The sequence below is a fragment of the Excalfactoria chinensis genome, chromosome 3 (genome assembly GCF_039878825.1).
Source record: "Excalfactoria chinensis isolate bCotChi1 chromosome 3, bCotChi1.hap2, whole genome shotgun sequence".
NCBI classification, from domain to species: Eukaryota; Metazoa; Chordata; class Aves; order Galliformes; family Phasianidae; genus Excalfactoria; species Excalfactoria chinensis.
The window spans coordinates 32,268,991-32,283,629 of record NC_092827.1 but is presented as its reverse complement, the minus strand read 5'-3'; the positions used below and the strand labels follow the sequence as shown (position 1 = coordinate 32,283,629).

Sequence of the window (14,639 nt, the reverse complement as noted above, 5' to 3'; positions counted from 1 at the left end):
GGCATGCTATTGCTAATGAATGGACAGAGCTCTAATTTCTCACATAAAGCTCTAAGGAATTTTGAGAAGCTTGGTTCTGTTAACATTTCACTTCTACTCTTCCATGTTTTGCTGGAAAACAAAACTCCTCCATGGTTTTTCAGTGTAGCAGTAGTCAGGCATGGGCTGTAGAGGGTGACTGTGATGCTAAGGTGACTGTGATGCTAGCGTGACTGCACTGTGGTGGAGGAAGATGGGGTAAAGCAGGTTGTGGCAGCGTATGGCCAGTGGAGCAAAACTGAACTGAGGGAAATCTTGAAGTATAATTACTGCCAAATAGGAATGTGGCAATTTTATGTGAAATAAACAAATAAACATTGAAACCGTAATTTAAATAAACTTTATATAGATTACAGAACTCAGATAGAAGCAGAATCTGAATTCTTTTCCTGGTTGCTGCTGGTTTGCTTTGAGAGTCACTTATTATGTCCCAGATACGTTATGCTAGTCGTGACATCTCTGTGCAATACTTTGAGTATATTAATCCCAAGAAGTTAAACTGAGGAACAAGTTAGAAAGCAGAAAATATGCATCTTCTTGAGGAAAGTTAATTTCCTTTGAACAGTCAGTACGGAGCCTTGCTGTAAATGTGCACTTTATTTGTGTGGGTGTTGGGGTTTATTTTATATGCCTAATAGGGAACATGTGGACTGACATGAAATAATACTGAGCAGGCGCTCTTAAGGAAATCCAATCCTGCCCTGGGCTTGTGCCAGGCGCTCTGAGAAAGGTCAGCATGCTGAAGTCTCACTGCAGCATTCCACCTGATGTGGAGGTCAGGGGAAGTGTTGCATAAAATGACAGGCGTCGGAGGGACGTGTCTGAAAGCTATTTTCAGCTTTCATTTTCTAGATATTCACTCGTGTTCCCAGCGATGGTTTTTCTTTCGCAGGGAGTTACAGGCTTTCACTGCGGCTTTGTGAACAGGGCTCTAGTAGTACTTTTCCATGTATCCTTTGCCCACATATGGGGGTGTACACCATATAAAAGGGAACTCTGGCTTCTCAAGGTAACACAGAAATAAGGAGGCGCTTCTGGCTGACGAGGCCTGATCATCTTTGCAGCCCTCCTCGCTGTGACTCCCCAGGAGCAGCTGCTGCGGTGCCTGTATGTGTGTAATGGCCCACCTTCCCCTCAGCTGCAGTGTGGTAACATGGAGCTTGCTGTGCTGGGATCACCACAGCGCTGACAGCACTCAGGCAGCGTGGGATCTCGTGCCTCGCTCTGAAGCTGAGGGCTGTTATTAACGTGAAGATGGCTTGAAGCCTTCTTCCCCAGCAGTAAAACTACGTTCCAAACGACGAGTTGTCTCTGCTTTGTGACTTTAAGGGGGAGCTAAGCGGGGCGGTACGGGAAGCGCAGGGCCCGCCTCCCCCGCCGCCACCAAGATGGCGGCCGTGGCGCCTCCCTCGCCCCCGTCACGTGTTGCTGGCGGCGGAAGCGGCGCGGCCTGCCCCGCTGGCTGGGAGCCGGCTCGGCGGCACCATGGGCTGGCTGCGGGCGGCCGGCGAGAGGCTGCGGCAGCGGGTGCGGGGCGCCGAGGCGCTGCGGGAGACGTGCCGGCAGTACCCGCTCTTCTGCTGCCTGCTGCTGGGGCTGGCAGCCGCCACCCTGCTGCTCAACCGGTAACTCGGCCGGGGGGAGGGGCCCGGTGCTGTTAGCCGTTTGGTGGTTCTTCCTGGCCGCGCTGCCGCCTTCCCTGTGCCTCAGCCCCGCGGAGGCACACACACACAGAAACAGTCAGATATGAAGAGTAGCGTCTCCTTTCTTCGTTCTTTGTAAGGTATCTTCACGTTCTGATGATCTTCTGGTCGTTTGTGGCTGGCGTCGTCACCTTCTACTGCTCGCTGGGACCGGACTCCCTCCTGCCCAACATTCTGTACACCATCAAATACAAGCCCAAGGTAAATACCTATTCCTCTTTACGTTTTGGCAGCAATGCACGTGGATGGCAATTCGTGAGCAATCCTATTTTTAAAGTATTAGACACCGATACCACTTATTTCTGCATACTGACCGAGGCACGTGTGTGGTGATTAAGCCTTTGGATTCCTCCTGTGCTTATACGTAATCCCGTCAAATCAATGGGTACGGAGACCTCTGAAGCTTGTTGTTGGATGTGGCTTTTTAACCATTTTCCTTATTTGTCACTTGGTGTTTCAGTAGTAAGTAGCATAAAACGCTACTAAAATGCGTAGTTGCATATTACTTCACGAAGACTTTTACTTTTTACTTATTTTTAAAGGTGCCTTTCTTTTCAGGAGCTAAACTTCCAAGTACAGCTTTATTGATTGTAGTCAAACATTTCTTAGTGGTGCTGAACTTCAAGGTAACAAAGCATTTCTATAGGACAGAAGGGGATAGTGTCTTTAGCAGGGTCTGTGGCAATGGAACAAGAGGATATGGCTGCAAGCTCATAGAGGGTAGATTTAGGTTCAACATAAGGTAAAAGTCTTCTACAGTGATGGTGGTGAGGCTCTGGAATAGATTGCCTGGAGATATGGTTGATGCCCCATCCCTGGGGATTCTCAAGGTGAGGCCTCAAGGTCTCAAGGTCAGCCTCATCTAGCTGTGGATGTCCCTGTCCATTGCAGAGGGGTTGGATGAGATGGCCTTTAAAGGTTCTTCCAACTCTGAATATTCTGTGATTCTATTTTATGAAATCCTTTTTTCTGTCTTCAGGGATACAAACAGGGCAAGACTTGTAGAGAAATCATTTGTTCTAGTTGCTGACCATCTGATGTATGGGGAAGTGACTGGGCATGTGAGAGGGTATCTGTCATCTTAAACTTTGTTCAGCAAAAGTGCTTTTTCTGTTTGGTTCAGTGGTTTCTCATATTGTGCTTTGCTGCCCCGTTTTCCTGCTGGGAAACAGCTTTGCCTCTTTACCACTCAACTCTCTGTAATACTCTCTGCATACTCTAAGGAGAAATTTACTAATGCATCAGTATATTATGAGAACCATCATTTCAAAGAGTGTAAACTTGTCCAAATATTTTCTCTCAGCAGTTGGAACTGCCGGAGCTATTTCCTCATGGTCACAGTTGTGCTGTGTGTGGCAAAGTCAAATGCAAGAGGCACAGGTAAATTAAATACGTGGCACTGACAGTCCTTTTATATATCACATTTTGTGCATGTCATTGGGAAAATTGCAGTAGTGTTGCATCACCTTGTCCGTGCTTTCCTACAGACCAGCTTTGCTCCTGGAAAACTATCAGCCATGGCTGGATCTAAAAGTGCCTTCCAAGGTCGACGCGTCCCTATCAGAGGTAAAGGTTGTTTCATTTCTTTAGTTCCTTGCAGTTCAGCGACTTCTTTAATTGTATGTTTCGTAGGCCTGTAACTTCTGGCTTGATAAATGAGTCAGAGGTACTTAGTGTGCATGTTAACTTATCATTTAAGAAGCAAATCAGAAGAATAAATGCTGGGTGCAGAGAGGCATGATGGCTTACTTGTTAACAGAAATGTGACTGTTCCTGAATGGCATCCTTAGAACTCAAGAAAGGTCTGTGCACGTTGGGAAGTACAGGAGGAAGATCAGGTATAAATAAGTGCCTGAAACATATGCCTGATTTCATTGGATTTCAGCCTGCTTGGTTGGTTCAGGTAGTGACAGATTAAGAGACTATTTGCTTCAGTAACAAAAATTCTGTGATGATAATAAATGTGATTGCAGGTATTCAGAATTGTCAGACATGCCGTAACTGATTTAAAAACAAAAAGATACTGGATTTACTCAAATGATTGCATAATTACTTTCTTCCTATTAGATTTTAATTAGGGAATTTTGGTTTCTTCTTTTCTCTTTAGAAAATATATGAAAAGTTGTTTCGGTTTATATTTTTTCCATCTCGTTGCTGCTTCATGAAGCTCAGTAGATAATTTTCTGTCCTTTTGAAAAGCTAAGAAGATACACAAGCCCTTGGGTGCCCTAGTTTCCATTTATTTAGAATTTCCCCATTGGAGCTCTGTGGTAAAAGGAGGAGGAAATGTTGTGTCAGAAGTGAACAGAGCCATATGTGTGTCAGCTCTCACAACTGAGAACCTGGTGTGAGAAGCCAACTGAAGTGAACTGTAATTCAGTTCAGAGCACGCCCCTTATCTTTTGCTGCTATACGATGACGTTTTGTATTTGATTGCTGTTACTGTAGTTCTGCTTTTACCAAAACAATGTGAGCCTTTTTGTTGGTGTTTTTTTTTGTTGTTGTTGTTTCTTTGTTTTAACTTCATTGGCTTCTCTCTGGGCCTGCTTTATTTAGCAGCATAGACGTGGCTTTTCTATGTCTATGCTACATTTCTTATTCATTTCTTTTGAGTGCTTAACTGGAGGGTTCTGTGCATTCCTGGTGCAGTGTGGCAGGGCCATAACCTTTGGTGGACCCAAATAGACTTCTGTTCACACACTTGAGTCACCTTTTTCACATGCTGTCTGTAATGCTAAATCTCCCTGTGCTGTTCCCTGTTGCAACTCTTCTGTACTGGTTAAAGGTTCTGCCCACACCTTACTCTTTCCTCATCATCCCCTGCATTGGGGATGTGGCACTTAATGTGTGACTGGAACTGGATACCTGCTTAGGGTTGGAAAGAGAGGCTGCTCGTGTTTTCTTTTGTGGGTTAGTCACATGTTAGAGGGAAGCTGATACAGCGAGAAGTGAATTAATCTTAATGAGATTCCAAAGCAGTGTTGGAGCTCGGCCTGCTTCTGAAAAAGCAGATTCTTCAAAAAATAAGAATAGCTCTGGGTTTTTTGATTCTAGATCTAGTGTTTCTAGTTCTTCTTTTTCTTGTGGCAGTATATGGACTTTTCACATTAGGTCATGATGACAGTTCATCTTGTTTTCTAGTTTCGTAATCCTTTGCAGCCTTGCCTTGCTTATCTAGCCATTGTATTGTTTTGAACAGTAAGAGAAGCACGTTCTTGGACTTTCCTCCCTCCCTTCACTCACAGCTATTATAACTGAGCTCTGAACTGCCTCAGCCATGCATCTGTCAGTGTTTGATCATTTGGGCTGGATCCTGCATAAAGAATACTACATTGACTTCACTATAATTTTGTTTGCAGGTTTTTTTTTCCTGTTGCCTAGCTTGATCAAGGTGTTACAGATTGTATACGGGAGAACCGAATTCTATTATTTAGTTAATGAGCTCATCTCTACTTACAAAAGGATATTTGCAAGTCAAACCTATAGAAAGCTGCTCAGGTGCTTGTGATCAGCATCGTTATGGAAATAGGCTAGTGGGTCAGGGTGCTGTCTGTTGATCTCGCCACATTTTCATTAATGTTTAGTTTCTCAGATTCTTGCTCCTAGTATGGGACCAGTTTTTTGTTTTTTTTTTCTCTTTTCCTTTTTTCCTTTTGGAAGTGAAAAATGGACAAATTAATGGCATAATTCCTGCCAGCCTAAAACTCCTGTAGCTCCCTGCAGCCTGCTTGCTTTCATATTGGCTGTTTGTTCTCCCCTCAGGAAGCAGCCTCCGCTATCTAGCTATGCAGTCTTTTAGGGCTTTTTATATTGTGTTTGTGGTTTACTTATCAAGTCCTTGCTACTATTCAGTCCAATGTGGCTTGGTAATTCTCGTTCTTCCTCCTGGCAACTGGAGCCTGTACTATGAGAGTCCACAGAAAGCTTGTCTCAGCAGCAAGAGATTTATTAGCCACAATGTTGTAATACTTGCTAGAAATGAATTTCTTTTCTTTTTCTTTTCCTCCTCAGCTACTTATAGTGCTGCTACCTGCAGTACGTTTGGTTGGACATTTCTAATCTCTTTCCAACTGAAAACTTCACACATTCTGCAGGACCAGTCATTTTGTGAAATACTTGAAAAATAGTTTCAGAAATGACTCATCGTTTCAATTTAGAGCTGGAAAATAATACTTTATAGAAAAGGAAATTGCTTGTCATGAAGTGGCATTCCTTGAGATATCCTATCTGCTTGGGTGATATTTTTGGTGTTGTTGGACTGAAAGTGGATGCATGTCATGCTTTACGGGAATGTAGTGAATGGAGCATCATAACCAGGATCATGCTTAGCAAATCTGTGAATAAGGATTATCTTCTGTGTGTCCAGGAACAAGGGATGATACACACAACCCGAATTCTAATAGGATGTGTCTTGACCTTTGGACCTTGGGATCACAGATACACGAACTTCAGGTGTATTTTGGGTCAGTTGTCTACCTGGCGTTTGTCTGAGTGGTACTACCCGCATGGTTTTATCCAGCAGATAATCATTAATATAGAGCCCTTAGTTACAGCATGACTCTGGAGGTGAGAGACACCATGACACCAACAAGTCGTGCAGAATGTTTCAGGTGGAAGTCAACAGAATGAGTCTCAAGAAGGCAGGGTAGGCCGTCTGATCTTGCACCTTTCCTGCTCTCCTTGCTGATTTAATAACCACAGGACGTTTTTTTTTAACAGAACTTGTATATTTGGCTGAGTTAAGTAGAGTTGTTAGAAACAGTTCTTCTAGTAGGATGAGATAGCATCAATAAGTTATGATAGCAGCTGATAAAGTTGCAGTAATGCTTATGATGGATAGGTTTTCAGTTTCAAAATAGCCATCATAGATAATGAAAGCTCAAGGGTAGTGCATTGTAATCCCTTTGAGTCTTATGGCTTGAAGGCTCTGCTCCAAGGGGAAGATTATCTCCTACAGTTGCTATTTGCTAGGGAGGTGCCTAGCAAAAATAGACGAAGAAAGAAAAAGAATCTTTAAGCAGATATAGATGCATAGTGTAGATTTTTCTGCAGTTCTTTCCCTTTGATGGGCATTTCTTTTAATGCATCTCTGCTATGACCCCTGAAAGAGGTTTTTGTTAGAAACTCTGCATGAACAAAAATAATGTTTCAGTACCTGCGAGACTGAAGTTTCTAGAGCAAATTGGTGTATTATGTTCTGGCTGTATTACTGAAAGCATCGGTGAAACTGGGGGAATCGGGGGAAGAAGGAAAGGTGTTCTGCTTATCCATCCATCCATCCATCCATCCATCCATCCATCCATCCATCCATCCATCGTCATGTGATCATATTACAATTTCAAGATTTCAGAAAAAGCTTTTGTCCTGGGATTGCATAATTAAGGCTTTAGGCTAGATGGGGAGACACAGAACAAGATTCTTGCTCCAACAAGAAGCTTAGTGTCTGTTCGCTTAGTAGTAAGAAAAAAAGACATTAACCACTTCATGGAGTCCACAATCCAGATACGCAAAGTTATCTCATACTGGAAAGCATCCTTTCAGAAAGGGTGAAGGAACAAGGATTTCTTCATCCTGAAAAAAACAAAGGGAAGAAAATCCCTGAAGTAAAATAGTTGTGAAAGGAAGATTGTCTCATGAAATCTGAGTTGACAGTATTCTTAGTAGGGAAGAGATAAAGAGTGCTCATCAACTGCTTATGTCTGAAGAACTGAAGGGAACTAAAAAGGCCATGGTGTGTCTATTACTGAGTGTACTTACATAAGTCATGAGTAGAGCCCTAAAGATAGCATAAAATTAAGTCTTGAGTTCCTGTAGTGCATCTGTACTGTGACTGAAAGCAGCCTCAGATGCTGTAAGAGGAATAATACTTACTCTTATGAACTAGTGTTCTGCTTACAAAGAGGTAAAATTGCTTCTGACATGTTCTTAGCGATACTAGGAAAAGTATTCACAGGTAGACCAGTAGGCATATACCAAAAGAATGGAACTCACCCCTCTGGTGGAGGGGCCCTCTAGCAATACAGCACTCCTCAAGAAGCAGCATAGGCACAAGAGATGCCTTCCTTTCAGTGGTTGCCCTTATTTGAGCATGGGGTGGCTCTACCCTGAGTCCATCCCCTCTGGTCAGGTTGGGAGCACAAGTGCAAACAATGTGCCTGTGCTCCCTGGGCCTGCTGCACCCCCTTCACCAGCTGCTCAATCACCAGTTCAAGCCCTAACCAAACAGTTCCCTGCTATTAGGCTGTCATATCCACTGTTATGTTCAGCTTTACTTTCATACAGGCCTTACATTTTTCTTTGAATGCAATGATAGTGGCAGGAAAAAGTAGTATGGAGTATATCTTATATATATAATAGTATATTATAGCAAAGGAAGAAAAATCTCAAGAAAACATCATCCTTCCTTCTCTTTTTTTACTTGGCATTGTTTCCTCATCTCTTCAGAAGCTTTCTTTTTGCTGTTCATGGTGCTGACACATTAACAGTGACTTGAAATGTTTGTGTAGGCATAAGGAGAGGTGCCAGTGCTGCACTTTGGCTTTTACTTTCTTTGGGAGTTGTGAGCATGCTGTATGGACTGACCTACTGGAGCGAAGAGGGGAATCAGAAGAGAGGAGGTTTGCATGAAATGAAATGGATGTATGAGTTCAGAGTGGGTAACTGTCCATGTGGGACACTGGGAACTACCTCAGAAAAGTACTGAGATACTGAACATACATCTCCCCCCCTCCAAATACTACAAGGTTCAGCCTTGTTAGCATCTACAACAGAACCTGATCCAAGAAATGAGGGAACTTGTCTGAAGCAAGGTTTGCATCACAGTGTGGCCATAGTACAGTGCTTTGTGTTGTCCGTAGTGCTGGTGAAAACAGTGTCACCTTGAGACCTCATAAAAACATCGGTTGATTACTCCTTGCCCAATGTGTTGATGATTTATTATGCATAATTATTGATCTTACAATAGGTCTGCATCATATATAACTGTATGTTGAAATGTTATGATACAGGAGACTGCTCTGCGGTGTCCTCTAACAATTACTTATAGTGCACTTGTTTACTTTGCAATGACTTCATTCTTCACAGGTGCTTGAATTGGTCCTGGAAAACTTCATTTATCCGTGGTACAGGTATGAGCTTTACATAAAAGTTACTATTTTCAAATAACATAAAGAAAATAATCATTACTCAGAGGGTAGTGAGGCACCAGCGCAGCTGCCCAGAGAAGCTGTGGGTGCCCCATCCCTGGAGGTGCATGAGGCCAGGTTGGTTTGTGCCCTGGGCAGCTGAGCTGGTAGGGGTCAGCCCTGCCTGCAGTAGGAGATTGGGGCTGAGTGAGCTTCAAGGTCCCTTCTGACCCAAGACGTTCTCTGATTCTGCGATAAGCAAACTGTTAAACAGCATTCATTTTTGTTACGGGAGCAGGTCTGTTAATGATTGAGATACAGTAGAGGTTATCCTAGAATTTGTATTTCATCCTAAAAAAACACATTTTTAGATTATTTATTTTTAAATGTTAACTTTTGAAAGACTCTCGCTTGGAAATCTGCATGACTTCGTTTCTATAAAGCTTTAAATAAACTGAACTGAAATTATTTCCAGACTAAAGAGATTCTCGTCTGTCTCATCTCTGCATAAAATATAATCTTCAAACACAGCTTTTCAAAAATAAGAATTCTGCTTTTAATTAGGGCAGAAAAGATATTCTAAGTGCTCATCTTAGCCCTTTTATCGCAGACTGTCTGATAACTTGCTGAGATTTAAGGCTGGGATGGGTGCCTGTGTTGAGTTGAACACGGTAGTATTGTGTAAATAACCTTACAATTAGTAAATAAAGACAGTTTCATAGCTGTGGTTATATAAATTAGTGCCTCAGTGCTTTGCAGGAAGATACTAACAGAGATTAAAATTTTAACTGGTCGTGCTGGTATTAATACGTTAAAACAACATCCTTTCTCATTAAATGGAGAGGTCAAGTTTTGTGATAAAGGCAATTTATATTTTGTTTTGTTCTCCACTGTTCTTTGTCTGTCTGGGATCTGGAATTTTTCGGCGGCCTTTTTGGCCTGATTGGTTTTTAATTATGGCTAGCATCTGCTTGTGTCACCTCTGTCTTTGTTGTGTGATGAGTGCGTTTAAGTATAAAACTCAGCTCCTTGTGCAAACAGCAGAGGGAGCTTGAGCTCCATGTATTCACTGCGTTCAAGTTGGAAAACTCAAGGTTTTTAACTTTTCAAGTGCAGAAAACTAGGGGGTGCTCTGAGTTTGATCAAGGAAGAAACACAAGGAGACTGTCCTGTGTTTCATATGTTGAAATTAGATATTTATTTATTTGTTTGTTTGTTTGTTTACTGTGACTGGTTGAAAGTCACTTCCACATTTCACTTGGTTTCGGCCCACAAGAAGATCTGTGTTCTGCATATCACCTGTTTGCATCTCGGTTCTGAAAGGTTTACAGGTTTCAGCCCAGCAGTTGCATTGTCAGTTCTGGTCTCCTTCTCTGTAGACATTGAGTTGGTTCTGTGCTTTCCTGTGATTTCCAGCAGCTGTCATGAAGATTAAAATTTAAAAGCAAACGTCCCTGAACTGTGTTTAATTTCAAGGAATGAAGTTTAGTACTTAAAATCCCATGAACGGTACTGAAATAGATGGTTGTAACTATGTCAATTGCTTGTATTTCTCAAAGTATTGATTTTATCCTAATACTTAATTATTATTTTTCAACTGTGGATTACAGACGTAAGTTATCCAAGTTTACAGAACTACAAAACACAAGTCAGAGTCGCTTATGTAGTTTTATACCACGTGAAGTCTTGCATTTGGCATCTTATATCTGATTTTAAATAGGACAATTTGATGTTGGAATGTGTCCCTCTTTTCTGTTGCAATTCCAGCTTTCCAGATTCTAACCTACCTTACTGATGTAATACATTGCTGTGAAAACCTTTGTTCATCGACAGTGACTGAAACAAGAGTTTTCTCATTTGCAGATGCAGGATTTTTATTGAGTTACCAAGCATAGCCAGGCAGTTTGCAGTCTTTCGTAATGCTTGTTGTAAGAGTCGGTTGAGTTTCATAAGGATAATTGGCAAACAGGAAAAAAAAATCACTTCAGTATTTGCGTATGTTTTTTGTTTATCAGTAGACCCCATAATACTTTGCATGGACCAGCAGTTGGGTGTGTATCTTTAGAGGTATTTGACTCAGTAACTGTTTGTAATGAACAGACTGAGTCTTTTTCTTCTAGCGTTTTTCTTTTAAGCTTTTCCTTGAATTCTGAGAAAATGCCGCCAAACTTCTATAACGCTTTTAAAATGTTATTTGGACCTTCCTGCCTCTCACTGGAGATTTGGGGTTTTACAGTTGCTTGACCTTTTAATCAGAATTTAGTCCGCTGATGATTAAAGGAATGTCTCTGCGGAACTGTAGCGTTTCATGAAAGTACATGGCAAAAAGTCATGTCCAAGTAGAATTTGCCAAGATAGTGGTTATCCAAGTGTCAATAAATGATTTCTTGGTCCAAATTACCTCATGTATCTTATTATCTGACAAATATTAGTAATACAGTCATACAGTTTGTTTGCTGGTCCCTTGGCTTCCTTACAAAGTATGGATATTTGCAAGCCATATTTCTTCCAAAATGTGAGTTGGTGATCTTAAAACAAACCAAGCCTTCCCTTGCAGTATTTTTATCAACGTATGATTAGCTGTTGGAGGATCATTGTGTTCCTCGTGCCAGACCACTTTCTTTGAGGTGCATGTTCTTGCAATTAGTTATGTACTTTGTCTGCCAGGTCCCAAGTATCTGTAGCTAAGAGGTCACCTTCAGTGTTCATTTGGATGCTAAGTAACCCAGGCTAACACTGCTTTAAAATCTCTGATGCATAATAACATAAAATGATGCTATGGGCACAACTATTTGCTTTTCAAACATAGCTGTTGCTGCTTGCATTTATATATATATATAGATAGATAGATAGATAGATAGATATATTTACGCAAATGATGTTTGCAATTAGTGCATAGGCAGAAACATTTAGGGGTTTGCATATGCATTATGCAGACTGAAATCTGTGATGGCTTTTACATATGGCCGTTAGCTGAAGCAGCGTGTAGCTTTCTTTGTTGCATTACTACTCATCTGTTATAGTGCTGTTTTATCAGTGTGTTTACTCACGCTTAGATTTTGGTAGGTTTTTATTTATTCAGTTGCATTTTGTTGAGTGCCATTATTAGGATTTCTTCTCCCACTCAAGTTAGTTGCAATTTCTGCATCTAAGACTTAGTGTTTCCCATTTTCATCCAATTTCCAGAAGATATGAAATTAAGTATTTTTTTTCCCCATAATCAACTTCAAGTATTTTTAACATGATTTTTCACTGAACGTAATGTACTGCAGCAGATGGAAACTGGTAAGCCAGATTAAAAGTTCAGATGATGTTTTGACACAGTGACTTGGGAATGTACTTTAAGTTCTTTATTCCTCTTTTCCCAAGTAGAAACATATTAAGTAACTTCGGTTGTTTCATGTGGCTTTAGGTTGAAGTTCTTGTTTCATTTTCTTTGCAGTTTCTTTATTTGAAATCCTGTAGTGTGTAAAGTTGTGGAGTAGGCAGGAATGGGAAGATCCAGTTCAGTCTAGCTTAATTGGGGTGGAATGAATAGAAAGCAATCACTGTTTTCACATATGTGGAAGCTAAGTTAGATTTTATTTGCTTGAAATCGTGCAAATCAGAGAATGATTTGTGTTGGAAGGGACTTTTAAGATCATCTTGTTTCAGCACTTCTGCTATAGGCAGATAGTACATTAGGGCAGGAATTGGCATACAGTTCCAGTTTACCCTCAGACATTTTTAAGACAATGCTAAGTGCACAGACATGCTAATAATGCTGTGTATTTTGCTCAAGTAGAAGACTGCTCAGTCTCTCCTCACACTCCATAGCTTTCAATTCAGTTAATGTCTGTTGATGTGCTGCTGTTGGATGTTATTATTCCGGCTTTTAGTATTTTTAGAACTTTAGTTTTTTTGTCACATGTTGGATGAATATAAATGTTTCTGTTTGTTGTTTTTTTTTTTTCTTATTCTTACACAACCTGCATTATGACACTGCAGAAATATTACTGATGATGAATCCTCTGTGGATGAACTGAGAGGCACGCTGCGTTTCTTTGCATCTGTCTTAGTTCGGAGAATCCACAAGGTAAGGCCACCGAGAGGCATTCCCACTCTTTCTCCAACTGCAGCTAGTTCTTTAATTTTACAGGTGATCATTCCTAAGTCAATCTTTTTGAGCATGTTTTGGCGCTTATACCATTCCTTGTTTTGGCGCTTATACCATTCCTAATTGACACTGGTGTGAGGCATTACTAAAGCCTTGAGATGATCTTTTAGCTGTCCTTTGGTGACTTAATCAAAGTGGAAATATTTTTGAGAATTATTGAGAAAACTAATTAGAAAATGGTCTTGTGGCTTCTCATTCCTTGGATTTTTTAAATGCAGGGAGGATTCGTGTGTTATCTAAGAGGAACAAACTTTAAGTGAGTAGCTTACTGTAAGAACTAAAGTAATACCATTCTTAAACTAGTGTAGTTGTTAAGAAACAGCCTGCAGAGTACGTTTTAAATACCTAAGTAATTTGTTTAATGGTTAACACATATACCCCGTATGCCAGTAGAGTGTTTCAAGTCTGTTTATGGATATGGCTTCAAAATTTCTGGCTGTTCTAAGCCGTAAGAGATGCTAACTCAATTTCCAGGTTTATTCAGCACTGGCCCCTCTGTTGAAGCAGTTACTGGAAATGTGTTTTTCCCCCTCCTTCATAACAGCAGTATTTTCTGGGCTACAAGTTGTATGTGCACTCTGTGGTGACTGAAGAGCAGCCTGATTCTGTCCTTTTTATATATCAAATCCAGATGACTTCCTTGTTTACTGGAATTTGAATCTGTTGCTTTTAAAGCAAAGCTGTGGGAAAATTAGGAGATGATCTGTGTGGTACAGACATTATGTAGAGATTTGAAAGTGATCTTTCAAAGTGAAAATCTAGAGCGAGGTCTTAACATTTGGAGTTCCAACATATATTGCAGGTACTACTTGTATGTACTACTTGTTTGTAGTTCCTTTATTGGTGCAGAAAAATAGTTGCCTTCTCTGTTGATCTTGTAATATTGTATTAATTGTCATCTCATATCAACTGTTGTGTCTTTTATTATCGAGTTAGAAGTTGAGTAATAACTCATCGTATCTGTCTTAGTCGGTAATAAAGTAATTATATTCTGTGACTGATATACAACAAAATAACAAACTTAAGCATGTATAAGTACTAAGAACTGCCAGGGAACGATTTGCTTTTGTTGGCAGTGTTTGCATAGAACTAGGCTTCATCCACAGTGATCTGGAAATCAAGCTGTATTACTATAATTACTGCAATGGAAGAATCACGTTGTTAGCAAGTTGAATGTAGCATTTAGTGTTCTACATGATGTTGTATGCTTTACACACAAGTGTAAATTGAGCACAGTGTTCATTTATCTAGAGGAGAATACATTGGTTGTTTCTCAGTGATTCTTTTTATGTTACAGTGGGGACAAATTAGTCTGTTTGATAGTCGTTGTCTTTAAGATGTTTTGGGGAAGAAACTGAAATAATTCCGATTTTATTTTTAAAACTGTTATTTAGGTGGATATTCCAACTGTAGTAACAAAGAAAATGCTGAAGGCAGCAATGAAGCATATAGAAGTGATAGCCAAAGCCAGGCAGAAAGGTACTGTAAAGATTTAACGCGTTTTCAGTTTCAAATGGCAAGTACAAAAGTTTTATTTCTGCATGTTTGTTGCTGTGTTTGCTAAGTCTTCTTATCATTGCTGCCTCCTCTTTAAAAGCAAACAACCAACCAAAAAGA

General features: G+C 40.6%; 1 protein-coding gene across 4 annotated transcripts in view; it reads left to right on the top strand.

Moving 5' to 3' along the window:
- Window positions 1-1,462: 1,462 nt before the first annotated feature.
- The window catches only part of SNX14 (sorting nexin 14), a 51,881-nt gene continuing 38,704 nt past the window's right edge, over window positions 1,463-14,639 (top strand). For 2 of the 4 annotated variants that reach the window (XM_072330859.1, XM_072330860.1), the window contains exons 1-7: window positions 1,463-1,664; window positions 1,823-1,943; window positions 3,046-3,122; window positions 3,230-3,308; window positions 8,826-8,869; window positions 12,854-12,941; window positions 14,417-14,501. In XM_072330859.1, coding sequence (XP_072186960.1) covers window positions 1,525-1,664; window positions 1,823-1,943; window positions 3,046-3,122; window positions 3,230-3,308; window positions 8,826-8,869; window positions 12,854-12,941; window positions 14,417-14,501 — 634 coding nt within the window. In that variant the 5' untranslated portion in view covers window positions 1,463-1,524. The remainder of the gene's footprint in view (window positions 1,665-1,822; window positions 1,944-3,045; window positions 3,123-3,229; window positions 3,309-8,825; window positions 8,870-12,853; window positions 12,942-14,416; window positions 14,502-14,639) is intronic. The other 2 variants (XR_011902999.1, XM_072330858.1) reach the window with 1 other exon arrangement.